The sequence below is a fragment of the Pseudophryne corroboree genome, chromosome 1, assembly GCF_028390025.1.
Source record: "Pseudophryne corroboree isolate aPseCor3 chromosome 1, aPseCor3.hap2, whole genome shotgun sequence".
Lineage (NCBI taxonomy): Eukaryota > Metazoa > Chordata > Amphibia > Anura > Myobatrachidae > Pseudophryne > Pseudophryne corroboree.
Window position 1 is genome coordinate 301,963,173 of NC_086444.1, and position 22,744 is coordinate 301,985,916.

The 22,744-nt window shown below is 47.3% G+C and overlaps 1 protein-coding gene across 1 annotated transcript in view; it reads left to right on the forward strand.

The window, feature by feature from the left end:
• Positions 1–22,744, forward strand: part of ANAPC7 (anaphase promoting complex subunit 7) — a 103,289-nt gene that overhangs the window by 44,871 nt on the left and 35,674 nt on the right. Inside the window, exon 6 of the mRNA XM_063964406.1 lies at positions 3,131–3,273. Within this exon, the coding sequence (XP_063820476.1) occupies positions 3,131–3,273 (143 nt within the window). The remainder of the gene's footprint in view (positions 1–3,130; positions 3,274–22,744) is intronic.

The following is a 22,744-nucleotide window of genomic DNA, read 5'->3' on the forward strand; positions in this document are numbered from 1 at the left end:
CCTGCGCTCTGTTATAACTGGTCTAGAAGCGGGGGACTTTATGGTGTCCATCAAAATCAAGGATGCTTACCTCCATGTACCGATTTGGCCTTCTCATCAGAGTTTTCTCAGGTTTGCGGTCATAGACTTACATTTTCAATTCCAAGCCTTGCCTTTCGGTCTTTCTTCAGCATCTCAAGTTTTTACAAAGGGAATGGCAGTGATGATGATGCAATTGCACTCTCAAGTGGTGAATAATGTTTCCTACTTAGACGATCTACTCCTAAAAGCCGTCCGAAGAGAAGTTAGTGAACGATATGAAAATAGCCCAAGCTTTTTTGATAAGGCACAGATGGATCATAAATATCCAGAAGTCTCAGTTACAACCAACACAGCGGATTCAATTCCTAGGAATGATCATGGACACTGTGCTTCAGAAAATAATTCTCCCTCAGAACAAGATACAGTCCATTCAGGAGTTGGTTCTTCTGGGCTTACAACATTGCAGAGTATCGATTCATCTTTGCATTCAACTTCTGGGGAACATAGTAGCTGCCTTTGAGGCAGTACAATACAGAAGATTCCACTCCAGGCCGTTTCAACTAGATCTCCTTTTCCCAGTGGTCAGGTTCACATCTTTTTATGCATCAAATAGTTCAGCTACTACCCAAGATGCATCTGTCAATGCTTTGGTGGCTGAACACGGCAAATCTGTCCAAAGGCAGAAAATTTGTTGTCATAGATTGGGTGCTTCTCACAACGGATGCCGGTCTCCGCGGATGGGGAGCGATGACTCTCTATATTGTCAATTCCAGAGCCTCTGGACTCCGCAAGAACGGACTCTACCTATCAATATACTGGAACTTCGAGCTGTCTACAACGCTCTCCTATTGGTGTTTCATCTACTACAGAGACGTGCAGTCGGACAAACGCCACGACAGTGGCATACATGAATCGGCAAGGAGGAACCCGCAGCAGGGCAGCTATGAAAAAGGTCCCCAAAATCCTACTATGGGCCGAAAGGTATGCAGTAGCAATATCGGCAGTGTTCATACCATGAGTGGAAAACTGGGAGGCCGATTACTTAAGTCGTCAGGATATGCATTCAGGCGAATGGGAACTGCATCCTTAAGTTTTTCAACAACTGGTAAGTCGATGGAGACTTCCGCAGATAGACGGAACCACAAACTTTCTCAGTATTGCTCTCGCACCAGATATTCAGAGGAAGAGGCGGTGGATGCATTGACTGTTCCTTGGAGTTTCCGCATTGTGTATCTTTTTCCTACGTTTCCCCTGTTTCCGAGTCTACTCAAGAGAATTAAACGAGAAACGGTCAGGGTCCCAAACATCTATCCAGAGTGGCCATGCATATTTATGTGGAGAGAACAGCTGACTTACGCAAGACTGATGCTCTTTTTTTGTTCTTTATGATGCTGACAAGCCTGGTTGGCCAGCCTCAAAACAAACTTTGGCTCGTTGGATCAAATTTACCATTAGGCAAGCATATCTCGCAGCCTTTCTTCCACCGAGTTTGGTTTCAGCCCATTCCACACAGTCGGTAGGTTCTTCCTGGGCAGCTGCTAGAGGAGTTTCTTTGATGCAGTTGTGCAGAGCGGCAACTTGGTCTGTGAAACATACATTTATCAAATTCTACAAATTCAATACTTTTGCAGCTTCGGCTTCTCCGTTTGGCAGAGCGGTGCTTCAGGACTCTCAGCGCTTTCCCACCCGTGCTGGGAGCTCTGGGATGTCCCCACCGTAAAGAGCCTCCAGTGTCCCCTAGTGGATGAAGGAGAAAATGGGATTTTGGTACTTACTGGTAAATCCATTTCTCCAATTCCACAGGGGACACTGGACGCCCTCCCAGCGCTGGGCGTCTTTGTTTTCTTTTCTCCATGTTGGGAGATTTCGTTGGGTTATCTACCTGTTGGGTTGACTGGTGTCAGTTACGGTTGTTATTGTTTGTAATATATGACTTACTGCTGTTTTTCACCTCCTCCTCTGTCGATTAGAGGGGAGGAGCCTGTCACAAATCTAAAGAATTTAAAAGTGCCCGGCTCCACTGCACCACCATCTATATCCCACCGTAAAGATCCTCCAGTGTTCCGTGTGGAATCGGAGGAATGGATTTACCGGTAAGTACCAAAATCCTGTTTTCGTACATCTGCTTTGACAAGTATGGGATGGGTTTCATTAGCCGGTGAACACGGAATAAGACTGATTAGTATATTGACAATGGTGCACATGTATTAAGGGGTCTATTCATAAAGCAGAGAAAAAGCCTATTTAGCTGAAAACAGGGCTTTTCTCTGATTCGTGCTATTCACAGAGCAGTTTACCTTGGAGAAGTCCTTGACCCGCTCCGTGGGTGATTCGCATCACCATACTTTTGTATGGTGAGTGCAATTCATGAAGGAATGGAAAGCTCAGCTTTCCGCTTCTCCATGGAGTTCAGGTTCGCCATCTCATGGCGCAACCTGGACATCAGTGCAGGGAAGCTTAATGCTTCCCTGCTGTCTGCCTGGCAATCATGCTGGCTCCGCCCCCTGACCTCCCAGCATGCACAGAGGGGCCCACCAGCTGACTCTGTGCATTGCAGAGGGGACTGCCTGTAGAAGACCTCACTACTGGCCAGGATACTGAATCGCATTGCTAGAAGGGTTAGCATACATGAGTTGCTACTTATTGCAGCTATATATCGCATCAAACCGATGCAATGTATAGTGATAAGTAATAATTCCATTTTTAGGTTTTTACATGAATTGACCCCTAAGCCTGGAGAAGTGATAAAGAAATGATAAGTAGAAGGTGATCATTACCAGTTGGAAAAATGACAGGAGCTGACTAGCTGCTACGTTATCACCTTCCACTTATCACTTCTTTGTCACTTCTCCAGGCTTAATACATCTGTCCCAATATGAGCTAAATTCATAAATCGCTAGCTTTTATAAGCCACTGCTTCTTGGCGGGTTGAAGAAAGAAATGCTAGTGCTGCTTTAAATTTTCATCTCCAATCTGCCACTTTGTAAATTTAGCCCAATGTGTTACCATAGAGGTAGAAGAACATGAATTCTCAGTAATTCTTCATCTCTTAATTACATTTAATTTCCTTGCTATTTTTCCTTTTTAAAACACAAGCCTCTCTTCCCAGTTCTCTGGAAAAGAAATCTTTGCTGAGAGACAATGTGGACCTACTGGGAAGTTTAGCAGATCTCTATTTTCGAGTAGGTGATAATAAAAATGCCATCCTGAAATTTGAGCAAGCTCAGATGCTGGACCCTTATCTGATTAAAGGTAAGGATCTGCTCCATGTGTTTCACATGGGGTTTTTTTTTTTGTGGGTGTACGAGTACTGTTGAGCAGATGATGCTGTGGATACAGGCCCTGATTTATCAAGCCTGATAAAATGCACGGTGATAAAGTACCAGCCAGTCAGCTCCTAATTGTCATTTTTCAAACACAGGGACAGATGTATTAAACCTGGAGAAGTGAGAAGTGGAAGGTGATAACGCATCAGCCAATCAGCTTTTAAGTGCCATTTTTCAAACCCGAAATGATTGACTGGAGAGTTATCAAGTCCACTTATCGTTTTTTTTTGTTGTTTTTTTTTATCACTGCTTTATCACTTCTCCTAGGCTTAATACAACAGCCCCACAGACAGTTAGGAGCTGGCTGATTGGTAGTTTAACGCCGTGCAATGTATCACTCCAAGGTTTGATAAATCTGGGCCACAGTATTCCGTGCAGGCAAATAATCTTATGGATCCCTTTCTCCACCAAAAAAATAAAAAAAATGTAGTTACACTTTGAATAGACTATATAGGTGTGTCCAGTTACAACTTTCTACAAATCACACTAAATAGTTGCGTTCTCTTCCACAAATCGCCCGTTAAGCGTGCCAAAGACTTTGTGACTTGGTCACGCCAAAACTCTAATCCTAGAGGCGTTTCAAATATGGAGGATGTGACCACTTCATATTTACAAGTGTATCTTCTTCCTCAAACCATGGAATAATTCCAGTACATATATAAAAGCTTGGGTGGTCTCATTCAGGGATTCCCCCACTATCTCTCAATCCAAATGTGAAATCCAACATACAGAGAAAAGAAAACGGGCACAATAGTGAAACACAATTACACCATTTAATCACACAAAACCTATACAAATGCCCATACAATTTTGATAACAAAAGTAGCTTATCTGACAGAACAGTCCAAGTTCTCAGTGACCTATTAAAGAGGGTAGGGATACTGCCAATTCCTCAACGCGTTTCGTCCAGTTGCTGTCTGCTGGACCTCAGCAAGAGGATACACAGGGTGCCCTATGGCTGAAACTATACCCTATGTAACTTTTTGTCTATACTAGCAGTGCTACACTATTTCTTAAAAGAAATTATGTAGCCATCTGTTCTAGATCTGTCTCTCTTTCTCTCATTATGGAGAAGTCATACAAGGCTTCCAAGACATCAGCGGTTTATACCTGTAAAACAAATTGTCAAAAGGTTGTATAGGACTGTCATTTTGTGTTGGTTGTTTTCAGGATGAACCATTACCTGGAAGTTCCGCTCACCAGTCGGTGATGCTTGAATGGGCACGGTCCATGGCTCATGCCATAGAGGAATTTTGTCCCAGGCTAATTACGTGTTACCCTGTACTCAGTCTTCTAATGTACCTGACCCCTCGGTAGAACCAAAATGGGGTCTCAAGAGATGGAATGATGCCTTACAGAAATGACCACATCCCTAAATAGAATGGCATCAGCAGGGGCCATAACCACTAAAAGACGCGCTGATAGGTCACCTTTAGAGTTTCCTAGAGAAGAGGCGTTTGATACTTCTCAGGAAGAAGGGGAACTGGATTATGAATAGGAGGATGCCTTAAATTGGGAGGATGATTCTCACTCCGATTCAGGGGTTTCTCTGATGGTATATACGGTCAGTGAGACCTTGAATCTACAGGAATCTACTGTGCCAGTGACTAGTTCAGTTTCTTTCTTCAAAGGCAGAAGAAGCCTGTATCTGTGTTTCCAGGTTTATCTAATTTTGGAGAAATTATAGATGAAGCATGGTTAAGGCTGGATTAAAAATTTAATATTCCAAAAAGGATTAAGTATCTTTATCCCTTTTCAGAAGAAGACACTAGGCTTTTGGAAAATCCACCCATGGTAGATGCTCCCATTACTAGGTTGGTTAGGAGGGATGTAGTTATGTGACCGGTCACACATACCCAGCCCGGTTAGGAATACGGTTATTCCCACAGTTCTATCTGTAACACCCAAAGATCCTATGGATAGAAAAAGTGAAGCTATACTCAAATCCATATTGACTTTGTCAGGAGTCTCATTACGAACTTTTGGCTAGTGTCTTGGTAATAAAAGATATCAATTCTTGGTTGCCCCAGATGATTTCTGGTTTTCAGTCAGGAAATCTGTCTGAATCCAATGCTTTGGCTGATCAGATTTCAGAAGCTCTAAATTATGTAGGTAATGCTTTATTAGACTCAGTTAAATATAATAATATTATTATTATTATATATTTATTACATATATTATATTTCTCTAACGTCCTAGAGGATGCTGGGGACTCCGTAAGGACCATGGGGATAGACGGGCTCCGCAGGAGACATGGGCACTTTAAGAAAGAATTTAGTTCCTGGTGTGCACTGGCACTGTGCAATGCCCCTCCTCCAGACCTCAGTTTGATACTGTGCCCAGAGGAGCTAAGTGCTTTTCAGTGAGCTCTCCTGAGTTTACTGATTAGAAAGTATTTTGTTAGGTTTTTTATTTTCAGGGATCTCTGCTGGCAACAGACTCCCTGCATCGAGGGACTGAGGGGAGAGAAGCAGCCCTACTCTCTGAAGCTAGGTCCTGCTTCTTAGGCTACTGGACACCATTAGCTCCAGAGGGATTGGTACGCAGGATCTCACCCTCGCCGTCCATCCCAGAGCCGCGCCACCGTCCCCCTCGCAGAGCCGGAAGACAGAAGCCGGGTGAGTATGAGAAGAAAAGAAGACATCTCAGGCGGCAGAAGACTTCATGATCTTCACTAGAGGTAACGCACAGCACTGCAGCTGTGCGCCATTGCTCCACACACCTCACATACTCCGGTCACTGTAAGGGTGCAGGGCGCAGGGGGGGGCGCCCTGGGCAGCATTTGGGACCTCATATTGGCAAAAATAACACATATATACAGCTGGGCACTGTATATATGTAGGAGCCCCCGCCAAAATTACTGTTTAAGCGGGACAGAAGCCCGCCGCCGAGGGGGCGGGGCTTCTCCCTCAGCACTCACCAGCGCCATTTTTTCTCCACAGCACCGCTGCGAGGAAGCTCCCCGGGCTCTCCCCTGCTGATACACGGTAGAAGAGGGTTGAAAAGAGAGGGGGGGGGGGGGGGGCACATAATTAGGCGCAAAAACTATAACATACAGCAGCTACCTGGTTAACAGGTTAACATTAAGTTACTGTGTTATTCCTGGGATATTATAGCGCTGGGGTGTGTGCTGGCATACTCTCTCTCTGTCTCTCCAAAGGGCCTGGTGGGGGAACTGTCTTCAGAAAGGACATTCCCTGTGTGTGTGGTGTGTCGGTACGCTTGTGTCGACATGTCTGATGAGGAAGGCTATGTGGGAGAGGAGCGGGAGCAAATGAATGTGGTGTCTCCGCCGACGGCGCCGACACCTGATTCGATGGATATGTGGAAGGTTTTAAATGATGATGTTAATTCCTTGCATAAAAGATTTGACAAGGCTGATGCATTGGGACAGTCAGGGTCTTAACCCGTGCCTGACCCTCTGTCGCAGGGACCGTCAGGGTCTCATAAGCGCCCACTATCCCAAATTGTTGACACAGATACCGACACGGATTCTGACTCCAGTGTCGATTACGATGATGCAAAGTTACAGCCAAAATTGGCTAAATCCCTTCGATATATGATTATAGCAATAAAGGATGTTTTGCACATCACAGAGGAAACCCCTGTCCCTGACACGAGGGTGTATATGTATAAGGGAAAGAAGCCTGAGGTAACTTTTCCCCCCTCACACGAACTGAATGAGTTATGTGAAAAGGCTTGGGAATCTCCAGATAAGAAAATGCAGATTTCCAAACGGATTCTTATGGCGTATCCTTTCCCGTCAACGGATAGGCTACGATGGGAATCCTCCCCTAGGGTGGACAAAGCTTTAACACGCTTATCCAAAAAGGTAGCCCTGCCGTCCCAGGATACGGCTACCCTCAAAGATGCTGCTGATCGCAAACAGGAGGTTACCCTGAAGTCCATTTATACACATTCGGGTACCTTACTAAGACCGGCAATGGCGTCGGCCTGGGTGTGTAGTGCTTTAGCGGCATGGACGGATACCTTATCTGAGGAATTGGATACCCTAGATAAGGATACTGTATTATTGACCCTGGGGCATATTAAAGATGCTGTCCTATATATGAGAGATGCTCAAAGAGACATTAGTCTACTGGGTTCTAGAATAAACGCTATGTCGATTTCTGCCAGAAGGGTCCTGTGGACTCTGCAATGGACAGGTGATGCCGACTCAAAAAGGCATATGGAGGTTTTACCTTACAGGGGTGAGGAATTGTTCGGGGAAGGTCTCTCGTACCTGGTCTCCACATCTACAGCTGGAAAGTCAAAATTTTTGCCTTATGTTCCCTCACAGCCTAAGAGAGCACCACATTATCAAATGCAGTCCTTTCGTTCACAAAGAAAAAAGAAAGTCCGAGGTGCGTCCTTTCTTGCCAGAGGTAGGGGCAGAGGAAAGAAGCTGCACAACGCAGCTAATTCCCAGGAACAGAAGTCTTCACCGGCCTCTATAAACTCCACCGCATGACGCTGGGGCTCCACTGGCGGAGCCGGGCCCTGTGGGGGCACGTCTTCGGAATTTCAGCCACATGTGGGTTCACTCCCAGGTGGATCCTTGGGCAATAGAAATTGTGTCTCAGGGATACAAGCTGGAATTCGAAGAGGTGCCTCCTCACCGGTATTTCAAATCGGCCCTACCATCTTCCCCCCAAGAGAGGGAAATAGTGTTAAACGCAATACAAAAATTGTATCTTCAGCAGGTGGTGGTCAAGGTTCCCCTCCTTCAACAGGGAAGGGGTTATTATTCGACCATGTTTGTAGTCCCGAAACCAGACTGTGCGGTCAGACCCATATTGAATTTAAAATCTCTGAACCTATACTTGAAAAGGTTCAAGTTCAAGATGGAATTGCTAAGAGCGGTCATCGCAAGCCTGGAAGGGGGGGATTTTATGGTGTCACTGGACATAAAGGATGCGTACCTTCATGTCCCCATTTATCCACCTCATCAGGCGTACCTAAGATTTGCGGTACAGGATTGTCATTACCAATTTCAGACGTTGCCGTTTGGTCTCTCAACGGCCCGAGGATTTTCACCAAGGTAATGGCGGAAATGATGGTGCTCCTGCGGAAGCAAGGTGTCACAATTATCCCGTACTTGGACGATCTCCTCATAAAAGCGAGATCAAGAGAGCAGTTGCTGAACAGCGTATCTCTTTCACTGAAAGTGTTACAGCAACACTGCTGGATTCTCAATATTCCAAAGTCGCAGTTGGTTCCTACGACTCGTCTGCCCTTCTTGGGCATGATTCTGGACACTGACCAGAAGAGGGTTTATCTCCCGATAGAGAAGGCCCATGAATCTGGTCAAGAACCTATTGAAACCAAAACAGGTGTCAGTGCATCTTTGCACTCGAGTCCTGGGAAAGATGGTGGCGTCATACGAGGCCATTCCCTTCGGCAGGTTCCATGCGAGGACTTTCCAGTGGGACCTACTGGACAAGTGGTCCGGGTCACATCTTCAGATGCATCGGTTGATCACCCTATCCCCCAGGGCCAGGGTGTCACTACTGTGGTGGCTGCAGAGTGCTCACCTTCTCGAGGGCCGCAGATTCGGCATTCAGGACTGGATCCTGGTGACCACGGACGCAAGCCTCCGAGGTTGGGGAGCAGTCACACAGGGAAGAAATTTCCAAGGTCTTTGGTCAAGTCAAGAGACTTGTCTTCACATCAACATCCTGGAGCTAATGGCCATATACAACGCCCTACGTCAAGCGGAGACCTTACTTCGCGACCGACCAGTTCTGATCCAGTCAGACAACATCACCGCAGTGGCTCATGTAAACCGCCAAGGCAGCACAAGGAGCAGAGTGGCAATGGCGGAAGCCACCAGAATTCTTCGCTGGGTGGAGAATCATGTAAGCACACTGTCAGCAGTGTTCATTCCGGGAGTGGACAACTGGGAAGCAGACTTCCTCAGAAGACACGACCTACACCCGGAAGAGTGGGGACTTCATCCCGAAGTCTTCGCACAGATTGTGAGTCGGTGGGAACTGCCACAGATAGACATGATGGCGTCCCGCCTCAACAAAAAGCTACAGAGGTATTGCGCCAGGTCAAGAGACCCTCAGGCAGTAGCGGTAGACGCCCTAGTGACACCGTGGGTGTTCCGGTCAGTCTATGTATTTCCTCCTCTTCCTCTCATACCAAAGGTGTTGAGGACAGTAAGAAGAAAAGGAGTGAGAACAATCCTCATTGTTCCAGATTGGCCAAGACTGACCTGGTATCCAGATCTGCAGGAACTGCTCACAGAAGATCCGTGGCCTCTTCCTCTAAGACAGGACCTGTTGCAACAGGGACCCTGTCTGTTCCAAGACTTACAGCGGCTGCGTTTGACGGCATGGCGGTTGAACGCCGGATCCTAGCAGAAAAAGGCATTCCGGTTGAGGTTATCCCTACGCTGATAAAGGCTAGGAAGGAAGTAACAGCAAAACATTATCACCGTATATGGCGAAAATATGTTTCTTGGTGTGAGACCAAGAATGCTCCTACGGAAGAATTCCATCTGGGTCGTTTCCTTCACTTCCTACAAACTGGAGTGAGTTTGGGCCTTAAATTAGGTTCCATTAAGGTCCAGATTTCGGACCTATCCGTTTTCTTTCAAAAAGAATTGGCTTCTCTCCCAGAAGTTCAGACTTTTGTAAAGGGAGTGCTGCATATTCAGCCTCCTTTTGTGCCTCCGGTCAGAGGCGGAACTAGCGCCAGTGCAGGCAGTGCCTTGCACTGGGGACCGCCTCTGTCAAGGGGCCCAAAGCCAGAGCGGCATGTAATGAGTCAAACTGAGGAGGAGGGGGGGGTGGAGGAGGGAGCTGCAGCAGCGCTGTGTCATTGGTAGAAGCGCTGCTGCTGCTGGCCCTCTCCTTTACCATAGGCTGCCCTCCGCCGCTGTGAATGCTGGGATGCGCATCGCATCCCAGCATTCACAGAGGCGGAGGGCAGCCTATGGTAAAGGAGAGGGCCAGCAGCAGCAGCGCTTCTACCAATGACACAGCGCTGCTGCAGCTCCCTCCTCCACCCCCACCCCCCCCTCCTCCTTCTCCCCTGCCAGAAGCTGCAAGAGGAGCCTGGGTTGCGTACGTCCAGGTCCTTTGCACGAAGGCAACATAGACACAACCGAGGAGCCTGAGCCAGCGGAAACGATAAGTATACCTATTCTATCTATCTGTCTGTCTGTCTGTCTGTCTGTCTATCTATCCTGTTTGCCATAATGTGTAAAAAATGGGATGCTGTCTGCCGTAATGTGCAAAAAATGGGACGCTGTCTGCCGTAATGTGTAATAAATGGGACGTTGTCTGCCGTAATGTGCAAAAAATGGGACGCTGTCTGCCGTAATGTGCAAAAAATGGGACGCTGTCTGCCGTAATGTGTAATAAATGGGACGTTGTCTGCCGTAATGTGCAAAAAATGGGACGCTGTCTGCCGTAATGTGTAATAAATGGGACGTTGTCTGCCGTAATGTGCAAAAAATGGGATGCTGTCTGCCATAATGTGTAAAAAATGGGATGCTGTCTGCCGTAATGTGCAAAAAATGGGACGCTGTCTGCCGTAATGTGCAAAAAATGGGACGCTGTCTGCCGTAATGTGTAATAAATGGGACGCTGTCTGCCGTAATGTGCAAAAATTGGGACGCTGTCTGCCGTAATGTGTAAAAAGGGGACACTGTCTGCCGTAATGTGTAAAAAGGGGGACGCTGTCTGCCGTAATGTTTAAAAAAGGGGAAGCTGTCCGCCATAATGTGTAAAAGGGTCTCTACCTGGTGTAGTGGTAGTACCGTGCGGCGTAATTTGAATAATGGAGACTAATGTGCACCGTTATATGAATTGGTATTATTTTGTGGCCACACCCCTTCCCCACGAAGCCACGCTCCTGTTTTTTGGGCGCGCCTGCGGCGCGCACTGCCCCTGTTTTACATAGAGGAGCGGGGCTCTGATGCCGTTTCTTGCACACAGCACTAAAATGACTAATTACGGCACTGTTGCTAGGTATCCATTTCCCTGGCCCTGAGCAGGTCCCCCTCACCAGATCCTCTCCAGGGGTGAGGCGGTGGACTTAGCTGGGGGGGGGGAGGGGGGGCCCAAAGCATTTTGTCGCACATGGGCCCACCGCTCGCTAGTTCCGCCACTGCCTCCGGATCTTAACGTGGTGTTAAGTTTCCTAAAGTCACACTGGTTTGAACCACTTAAAAAGGTGGAGTTGAAATATCTCACGTGGAAGGTGGTCAAGCCTTGGCTTCGGCTAGGGGAGTGTCTGAATTAGCGGCTTTGTCACATAAAAGCCCCTATTTGGTTTTCCATATGGATAGAGCAGAATTGCGGACCCGTTCGCAATTTCTGCCAAAAGTGGTTTCATCTTTTCATATGAACCAACCTATTCTGGTGCCTGTGGCTACATGTGACTTGGAGGATTCCGAGTTACTTGATGAGGTCAGGGCTTTGAAAATTTACGTAGCCAGAACGGCTAGAGTCAGGAAAACTGAAGCGCTGTTTGTCCTATATGCATCCAACAAGATTGGTGCCCCTGCTTCAAAGCAAACTATTGCTCGCTGGATTTGTAACACGATTCAGCAAGCGCATTCTACGGCTGGTTTGTCGTTACCAAAATCGGTCAAGGCCCATTCCACTAGGAAGGTGGGCTCTTCTTGGGTGGCTGCCCGGGGGGTCTCGGCACTACAGCTGTGTCGAGCTGCTACTTGGTCGGGTTCAAACACTTTTGCTAAATTCTACAAATTTGATACCCTGGCTGAGGAGGACCTCATGTTTGCTCAATCGGTGCTGCAGAGTCATCCGCACTCTCCCGCCCGTTTGGGAGCTTTGGTATAATCCCCATGGTTCTTACGGAGTCCCCAGCATCCTCTAGGACGTTAGAGAAAATAAGATTTTACTTACCGGTAAATCTATTTCTCTATCGTCCTTGTGGATGCTGGGGTTCCTGAAAGGACCATGGGGAATAGCGGCTCCGCAGGAGACAGGGCACAAAAAGTAAAGCTTTCCGATCAGGTGGTGTGCACTGGCTCCTCCCCCCATGACCCTCCTCCAGACTCCAGTTAGATTTTTGTGCCCGGCCGAGAAGGGTGCAATCTAGGTGGCTCTCCTAAAGAGCTGCTTAGAGAAAGTTTAGCTTAGGTTTTTTATTTTACAGTGAGTCCTGCTGGCAACAGGATCACTGCAACGAGGGACTTAGGGGAGAAGGAGTGAACTCACCTGCGTGCAGGATGGATTGGCTTCTTGGCTACTGGACATCAGCTCCAGAGGGACGATCACAGGTACAGCCTGGATGGTCACCGGAGCCGCGCCGCCGGCCCCCTTGCAGATGCTGAAGTAAGAAGAGGTCCAGAATCGGCGGCTGAAGACTCCTGCAGTCTTCTAAAGGTAGCGCACAGCACTGCAGCTGTGCGCCATTTTCCTCTCAGCACACTTCACACGGCAGTCACTGAGGGTGCAGGGCGCTGGGAGGGGGGCGCCCTGGGAGGCAAATGAAAACCTTTTTTGGCGAAAAATACCTCACATATAGCCCCCAGAGGCTATATGGAGATATTTAACCCCTGCCAAGATTCACTAAATAGCGGGAGACGAGCCCGCCGAAAAAGGGGCGGGGCCTATCTCCTCAGCACACAGCGCCATTTTCTCTCACAGAAAGCCTGGAGAGAAGGCTCCCAGGCTCTCCCCTGCACTGCACTACAGAAACAGGGTTAAAACAGAGAGGGGGGGCACTGATTTTGGCGATATTGAGATATATATAAAGATGCTATAAGGGAAAACACTTATATAAGGTTGTCCCTATATAATTATAGCGTTTTGGTGTGTGCTGGCAAACTCTCCCTCTGTCTCCCCAAAGGGCTAGTGTGGGTCCTGTCCTCTGTCAGAGCATTCCCGGTGTGTGTGCTGTGTGTCGGTACGTGTGTGTCGACATGTATGAGGACGATGTTGGTGAGGAGGCGGAGAAATTGCCTGTAATGGTGATGTCACTCTCTAGGGAGTCGACACCGGAATGGATGGCTTATTTAGGGAATTACGTGAGAATGTCAACACGCTGCAAGGTCGGTTGACGACGTGAGACGGCCGACAAACAATTAGTACCGTTCCAGGCGTCTCAGAAACACCGTCAGGGGCGTTAAAAACGCCCATTTACCTCAGTCGGTCGACACAGACACAGACACGGACACTGAATCCAGTGTCGACGGTGAATAAACAAACGTATTTCTCATTAGGGCCACACGTTAAGGGCAATGAAGGAGGTGTTGCATATTTCTGATACTACAAGTACCACAAAAAAGGGTATTATGTGGGAGTGAAAAAACTACCTGTAGTTTTTCCTGAATCAGATAAAATAAAATGAAGTGTGTGATGATGCGTGGGGTTACCCCGATAGCAAATATTGGCGTTATACCCTTTCCCGCCAGAAATTAGGGCGCGTTGGGAAACACCCCTTAGGGTGATAAGGCGCTCACACGCTTATCAAGTGGCGTTACCGTCTCCAGATACGGCCGCCCTCAAGGAGCCAGCTGATAGGAAGCTGGAAAGATATCCTAAAAAGTATATACACACATACGGTGGTTATACTGCGACCAGCGATCGCCATCAGCCTGGAGATGCAGTGCTGGGTTGGCTTGGTCGGATTCCCTGACTGAAAATATTTTATTCATATAGAGCATTTAATAGGATGCATTCTATATATATGTACGTGAGATGCACAGAGGGATATTTGCTCTCTGGCATCAAGATAAGTACGTTGTCCATATCACCCAGAAGATGTCATGGACACGACAGTGGTCAGGTGATACAGATCCCATACGGCACATGGAAGTATTGCCGTATAAAGGGAAGGAGTTAGTTGGGGTCGGTCCATCGGACCTGGGGACCACGGCAACAGCTGGGAAATCCAACCTTTTTACCCCAAGTTACATCTCAGCTGAAAAAGACACCGTCTTTTCAGCCTCAATCCTTCCTTTCCCATGAGGGCATGCAGGCAAAAGGCCAGTCATATCTGCCCAGACATAGAGGTAAGGGAAGTAGACTGCAGCAGGCAGCCCCTTCCCAGGAAAAGAAGCCCTCCACCGCGTCTGCCAAGTCCTCAGCATGACGCTGGGGCCATGCAAGCGGACTCAAGGTGGGGGGGTAGTCTCAAGAGTCTCAGCGCGCAGTGGGATCACTCGCAGGTTGACCCCTAGATAGTACAAGTATTATCCCAGGGGTACAGATTGGAGAGTCGAGACATCTTCTCCTCGCAGGTTTCTGAAGTCTGCTTTACCAACGGCTCCCTCCGACAGGGAGGCAGCATTGGAAACAATTCACAAGCTGTATATCCAGCAGGTGATAATCAAAGTACCCCTCCTACAACAAGGAAAAGGGTATTATTTTTCCACACTATATTGTGGTACTGAAGCCAGACGGCTTGGTGAGACATAGTCTAAACTGAAATCTTTGAACACTTACATAAAAGGTTCAAATCGAGATGGAGTCACTCAGAGCAGTGATAGCGAACCAAAAAAAAGGGGACTATATGGTGTCCCTGGACATCAAGGATTACCTCCATGTCCAAATTTGCCCTTCTCAACAAGGGTACCTCTGGTTCGTGGTACAGAACTGTCAATATCAGTTTCAGACGATGCCGTTTGAATTATCCACGGCACCCCGGGCCTTTTACCAAGGTAATGGCCGAAAAGATGTTTCTTCAAAGAAAAAAGGCATCTAAATTATCCCTTACTTGGACGATATCCTGAAAAGGGCAAGTTCCAGAGAACAGTTGGAGGTCGGAAGAGCACTATCTAAAGTAGTTCTACGACAGCACGACTGGATTCTAAATATTCCAAGAATCGCAGCTGTTTTCCGACGATACGTCTGCTGTTCCTAGGAATGATTCTGGGCATAGTCCAGAAAAAGGTGTTCCTCCGGGAGGAAAAAGCCAAGGAGTTATTCGACCTAGTCAGAAACCTCCTAAAACCAGGCCAAGTATCAGTGCATCAATGCACAGGAGTCCTGGGAAAAATGGTGGCTTCTTACGAAGCGATTCCATTCGGCAGATCTCAGGGGATTTGCTGGACGAATGGTCCGGATCGCATTTTCAGATGCATCAGCGGATAATCCTGTCTCCAAGGACAAGGGTGTCTCTTCTGTGGGGGCTGCAGAGTGCTCATCTTTTAGAGGGCAGCACACTCAGCATTCAGGACTGTGTTCTGGGGACCACGGATACCAGCCTGAGAGGCTGGGGAGTAGTCACACAGGGAAAAAATTTCCAAGGAAGTGTGGTCAAGTCTGGAGACTTCTCTCCACATGAATATACTGGAGCTAAGGGCAATTTACAATGCTCTGAGCCTAGGAAGACTCCTGCTTCAAAGTCAACCGGTGCTGATCCAGTAGGACATCATCATGGCGGTCGCCCACGTTATCAGACGGGGCGACACAAGAAGCAGGAGGGCAATGACAGCAAGGATTCTTCGCTGGGCGGAAAATCATGTGATAACACTGTCAGCAGTGTTCATTCCGGGAGTGGGCAACTGGGAAGATTTCCTCAGCATAAATGAATTCCACCCGGAAAAGTGGAAACTTAATCTGGAAGTTTCCACATGATTGTAAACCGTTGGGAAAGACCAAAGGTGGTTATGATGGCGTCCCACCTGAAGCGCCAGGTCAAGAGACACTCAGGCAATAGCTGGGACGCTCTGGTAACACCGTCGGTGTACCAGTCGGTGTATGTGTTCCATCCTCTGCTTTTCATACCCAATGTATTGAAAATGATAGGAAGGAGAGGAGTAAGAACTATACTCGTGGCTCCGGTTTGGCCAAGAAGGACTTGGTTCCCGGAACTTCAAGAGATACTAAGAAGGGTCTTGATTCGGCAAGAACCGTGTCTGTTCCGGGACTTACCGCAGCTGCGTTGACGCCAAGGCGGGTGAACGCCGGATCCTAAGGCAAAGAGGCATTCCGGAAGAGGTCATCCCTACCCTGGTCAGAGCCAGGAAGGAGGTGACCGCACAACATTATCACCACTTAGGTGAAAATATGTGCCAGGGTGTGAGTCCAGGAAGGCTCCACGGAAGAATTTCAACTAGGTTAATTTCTACATTTCCTGCAAACAGGAGTGTCTATGGGTCTCAAATTGGGTCCATTAAGGTTCAAATTTCGGCCTGTTGATTTTCTTCCAGAAAGAAATTGGCTTCAGTTCCTGAAGTCCAGAAGTTGTTAAGGGAGTACTGCATATACAGCCCCTTTGATGTCTCCAGTGGCACTGGGCGATCTCAACGTAGTTTTGGGATTCCTAAAAAATCACATTGGTTTAAACAACTCAAATCTGTGGATTTGATATATCTCACATGGAAAATGACCATGCTGTTGGTCCTGGCCTCGGCCAGGCGAGTGTCAGAATTGGCGGCTTTTTCTCACAAAGCCATATCTGATTGTCCATTCGGACAGAGCAAAGCTGCGGACTCGTCCCCAGTTTCTCCTTAAGGTGGTGTCAGCGTTTCACCTGAACCAGCTTATTGTGGTACCTGCGGCTACTAGGGACTTGGAGGACTCCAAGTTGCTGGATGTTATCAGGGCCCTGAAAATATAGTTTCCAGGTTGGCTGGAGTCAGGAAATCTGACTTGCTGTTTATCCTGTATGCACCCAACAATGCTGGGTGTTTCTGCTTCTAAGCAGTCGATTGCTCGTGGGATTGGTAGCACAATTCAACTTGCACATTCTGTGGCAGGCCTGCCACAGTCTAAATCTGTTAAGGCCCATTCCACAAGGAAGGTGGGCTCATCTTGGGCGGCTGCCCGAGGGGTCTCGGCATTACAACTTTGCCGAGCAGCTACGTGGTCGGGGGAGAACACGTTTGTAAAATTCTACAAATTTGATACCCTGGAAAAAGAGGACCTGGAGTTCTCTCATTCGGTGCTGCAGAGTCATCCGCACTCTCCCGCCCGTTTGGGAGCTTTGGTATAATCCCCATGGTCCTTTCAGGAACCCCAGCATCCACAAGGACGATAGAGAAAATAAGAATTTACTTACCGATAATTCTATTTCTCGGAGTCCGTAGTGGATGCTGGGCGCCCATCCCAAGTGCGGATTATCTGCAATACTTGTACATAGTTATTGCTAACTAAATCGGGTTATTGTTGTTGTGAGCCATCTTTTCAGAGGCTCCGCTGTTATCATACTGTTAACTGGGTTCAGATCACAGGTTGTACAGTGTGATTGGTGTGGCTGGTATGAGTCTTACCCGGGATTCAAAATTCCTCCCTTATTGTGTACGCTCGTCCGGGCACAGTACCTAACTGGAGTCTGGAGGAGGGTCATGGGGGGAGGAGCCAGTGCACACCACCTGATCGGAAAGCTTTACTTTTTGTGCCCTGTCTCCTGCGGAGCCGCTATTCCCCATGGTCCTTTCAGGAACCCCAGCATCCACTACGGACTCCGAGAAATAGAATTATCGGTAAGTAAATTCTTATTTTCTCGTAGTCCGTAGAGGATGTGGGCGCCCGTCCAAAGTGCGGACTTCTTCTGCAATACTTGTATATAGTTATTGCTTCAATAAGGGTTATGTTATAGTTGCATCGGTCTTGAACTGATGATATGTTGTTTTCATACTGTTAACTGGGTAGTTATCACAAGTTACACGGTGTGATTGGTGTGGCTGGTATGAATCTTGCCCTTGGATTAACAAAATCCTTTCCTCGTACTGTCCATCTCCTCTGGGCACCGTTTCTCTACCTGAGGTCTGGAGGAGGGGCATAGAGGGAGGAGCCAGTGCACACCAGGAACTAAATTCTTTCTTAAAGTGCCCATGTCTCCTGCGGAGCCTGTCGATCCCCATGGTCCTTACGGAGTCCCCAGCATCCTCTACGGACTACGAGAAATAGAGTTACCGGTTAGTAAAATCTTATTTTCTGCACTGTAGTTCCGCTGTTCCCACAGCGTTCAGCTTCAACCCAATGTCTAGTTGCTGCTCCACTGATTATTCATTGTCCACTCCAGGCCTGCACTGAGCACTGTCCAGCCCACAGAGCATCCTCTGTTTCACAGAGTAATAATAATAATAATAATAATTTTATTTATATAGCTCTCTTTCTCCAATACTTGTGAACTCCGTCCTAGAACAGAATATACTTAGGACCATCCAGCTTAACATTTATAGCCACAGACTGCATTCCAGCTCGAGGCTCAACATCTGCTTCCACAAACAAATTCAAGACCAAAAGTGACACTTGTATGTGGCTACAATGTGAATAAGATGCAGAATTCTAGAAAAAGTATGAAAGATTAGGAATAGCTATCCATTAGCGGAGCACCTAAGTGGTGCGAAGTGTCTTACTGCATATGGGTGACTGAAGACACTTCTGAAAGGGTTGGGTATGTGTGACCGGCAGGGTCAGCATACCTCCTCCGGCATCCCGGCAGTGGAATGCCGGCAGGGGGTGGGGGTGAGTGCAACAAGCCTTTTGCGTGGTCGCTGAGCTTGGACACCCACAAGTGGGAATAGTTCCTGCTAGTCGGCATGCCAACTGTCGGGGTTCTCAGGGGGCGGGATGTAGGGGGAGGTGTCTGTCATATAACTACAACCCTTCTGAAAAGCCCAAAACCAGACTTTTATCTCTATATTATGATGTTAGTCTGTTTCAGTGTTCTTTTACTTTGTCTTGAACTTAAAGTGCACCAACTACATGCAGTTTTTTACATATACTATATAACAGGAAGTACATATACCAGTTTTATTAATTTTATTTTTAAGCCAGTGCTTATCTTTATGATGATCATTAGGATTACTAATACTATCTAGAATCGGTTGTTTCCCTTGGAGGCTCTGACTCTCACTTTTTGCATCACCCCAGTACTTTTGTCAGGTTTAGCCACTTTACATGGGTAAACGCAGTGCTGTTAGGCGCAACAAGCTTAAAAAATGGGCGCCCAAAACAAATCTTTCTCCTTCAGGGTCCACAGTGATACACAGGATCTACCTTGGGATATGATGGAGCAGCAGCGGATTTGGCACCAAACAGTAAAGCTCTTCAGACTCCCAGGATGCACGATCTACGATCTCGTAGATCCCCACTTCCTGGTTCAGGCAATTCAGTTTTTTGTTTGGTGCAGCAGGAGCCAGCCATGTTGAAACAGTAGGGCTGCTAGCCTTTTTTGCAGCCACAAGCTTTATTTTCTAGTATTTTTCTTTTTATGAGTGTTCTTGCTATGTGTCTTATGCGTGTGGTTTAAGACGCTCCAACAACTCTCCGCCTGGTCACTCCAACTGTTACCTTCGAGTGAGTACACTGCTCTTTCAGCGGGAGTCAGACTGGATGTGCTAGCAAGTCCGTACTGATAATCCCAGGCTGCAGCCGGAGAACGGGGAGAAGGTAAGCGTCTCATTACCGATATCGGTGTGCGACGTGTGTAACGCAGCCTTACTGTTCCTGGGGGAGACTACTGGACAGTCGTTGACGCAGCTGCCACCTCAGGTGCACCAGCGCGAGGCAACAGGAATCATAGGTACCGGGGATCAGCTGAGACCGCGATCCCGGAGGTTGATGTCGGCAGTTGGGAGTAAGACGCTCCCCTGGTCACCCCTCCCCCCAGTTCATGACCAGTTTCCTCAGAGTCTCCCTCCATGAATTGCTATTCCTGCTTCCGTCTGAGATGCATAGTTGTGATTCCAGTCACAGTCGCATGTGCGGCTGGGTTTACCGAGGTGCCAGAGTCTATCAGCCAGCAGCTTGCGGCAGGGTCGCTCATGGAAGCGGGGGTTAAGTCTGCTTGTATCCCGCTTTCATGAGGCAGGTGATACGGCACTGAATTCCTACCTACCCCTGGTGGTACGAGTAGCAAGTAGGTGCCTGAGGCACGTGAGAGTTGGACCATGCTGCTGTATTATTCGCTGTGCGTCTGAATACATATAATGTTAATTTTAAGGTAATGTTTGTTCTTCCACTTACGTTTATGTACATGTAGTTGAAATGTGCTCATATTGCAATGTATTCTAACGCATTCTTGTTTCTTGTGACCGATTGCTAGTGTGATTGCTGACTCTAACTGTTATATGTTAGCTGTCTCTTGTGTTGTCAGTTCCTCAATGCTGGTGTGAGGGCGGACCTGATCGTATTCACTTTAAACTCTTAAAGTGAAATACAGTCACATTTATGCATATTATTATAGATTAGTGTGGTAAATATTGTTGCTATGTCCACGAAAGGCAAAAGTGACGAGGTACCTACATTAATACAATGTTTGTCCTGCAAATCTGGGTTAACAGCCCAGGACCTGGTACAAGATGATTTATGTGCAAATTGCTAAAGTGTCCATAAAAACCTTATAAACAGACTGGCCCCCAGTCAGATACCTGTTCAGTCACAGGGGCCTCCCTGGGCAGCATTTGCGCAGACATTATCAATCTAGCAGACCGTATGATGCCTGCTACTGTACCAGGGATAGGGTTCCGATTTAACCCTTACATGCAACATCCCACATGGGTTATGCCACATCCAGTGTTAGCCCAGTCCTTGGTTGCTTTTCAGCAAAATTGAACTGATATGCCCAAGGAGGGGAAGTCGGATAGACAGGGGCCTTCGTCCTCACTGTCTAGTCATGTTTCAGAAGCAGAGGACACTTCAGATGATGACACTGATTCTTCCCAGTATGAATATGCCTCTAAAGAAGAGGAGCACTCCTCATCAGTGGATATACCTGATTTAATTCAGGCCGTTAAATCCATTCTGTCGATTGTAGAGGCAGTTGAGCCTATGTTGAAAACGAAGGCACCTGAATTTAAACGTCCAAAGACGGTTAAATCAGAGTTTCCTAATTCAGACCAGCTGAAGGAAATTGTGTAGGAGGCTTGGGTTACACCCAGTAAGAAATGTAAGATTCCCAAAAAATTGTTTTTGTTTTTTTTTTTTTTTTTTTTTATCCCTTTCCTGCTGAGGACTCTATCAAGAGAGAGTTTCCTCCCAAAGTATATGCGCATGTAGTTCGGGTGTTGCGCAAATCTACACTACCACTGCCTTCAACATCATTAAATGATATGACAGACAGAAAGATTGATGGTTCTTAAATACAGTTTTTTTTGTTTTTTTTCCCTGGCAGGTGCAGTTACTTGCCAAGCTAAGGCTACAGCTTGGGTGGCTAAGGCTGTAGCAGGGTGGGCTGAGGCTTTGGAAGATGATCTTTCAACAGCTACGAGAAAACGGCTATCATATATTGCATGTATAAAGCAGACGGCTGCTTTTATGGAAGATGCTGCCCTGGTTGTGGGTACAGTAGCTTCTCAGACAGTAGCTTCCTCATTAGCAGCTCGTAGAGCTATTTGGCTACGTGCATGGAGGGCAGACTCAGAATCAAAAAAGGTTCTGGAATCCTTGCAGTTTGTTGGGACTATCCTGATTGGCACATAATTAGATAATATTCTTGTGTCTGAAGCAGACTCTAAAAAAGTAAAATTTCCCACTACTTCTAAGACCAAAACCAGCTTTCCGGTCCTTTCGGGCCCAAGGTTAAGCTAAAGGAAAGGCTTACAGCAAACAGTCTCAGCCAGACAGAGCTGGTAAGACTAAGAAGGGAAAACGGGCATGGTTATCCAGACAACAAGATTCTAAACCAGAAGACAAGCCGTCCGTTTGACAGGGCGGCCCTCCACCTGGGGGACCCCAGGGTAGGGGGCCGACTTCTTTTCTTTGCACTGGTATGGAAAAATTCCACCACAGATACCTGGGTGCAAGAAGCTGTGTATCATGTTTACGCTTTTTCCTTCAGGGTGAATCTGTCTCAAAGATCCTTTTGTACCAGGCCTTCTCCAGTGGAATCAAAGACGTTGGCTCTGCAAGAGGCAGTACAAAAATGACTGCAGTCGGGAGTACATAGTGCCGGTTTCTACTGCTCAGAGGGGATGAGGTTTCTATTCCAACCCGCTTCTAGTTCAGAAGCCAAATGGATCTTACCGACCCATTCTCAATCTCAAAACTCTGAATAAATACATTCGGGTGCCTCAGTTCCGTATGGAAACCTTACGGTCTATTATCCTGGCTATGGAACCGGCAGATTTCATGGTCTCCTTGGATATCCGGGATATTTACCTCCATGTACCGATAGCGCTGATGTGACAGTGCTATCTCAGGTTTGCTATCCTACAACAGCATTTCCAGTTTCAGGCCCTATCTTTTGGACTAGCGACAGCTCCAAGGGTATTTACCAAAAATATGGTGGTGATGGCAGCTCACCTTCGTCATCAGGGAATAAGTATTTTCCCATATCTGGACGACCTGTTGATCCTGGCTCAGTCTCCGGAAATTCTGTTACGCCATCTCCAAGTGACGATAGCCTGTTTGCAGGCTCGAATCTGGCTCATAAATTGGGTATAGTCTTTCTTGGTCCCGTCACAACGAATGACACATCTGGGAGCTGTGTAAAGAAAAAGAAATAAGCAAATATTT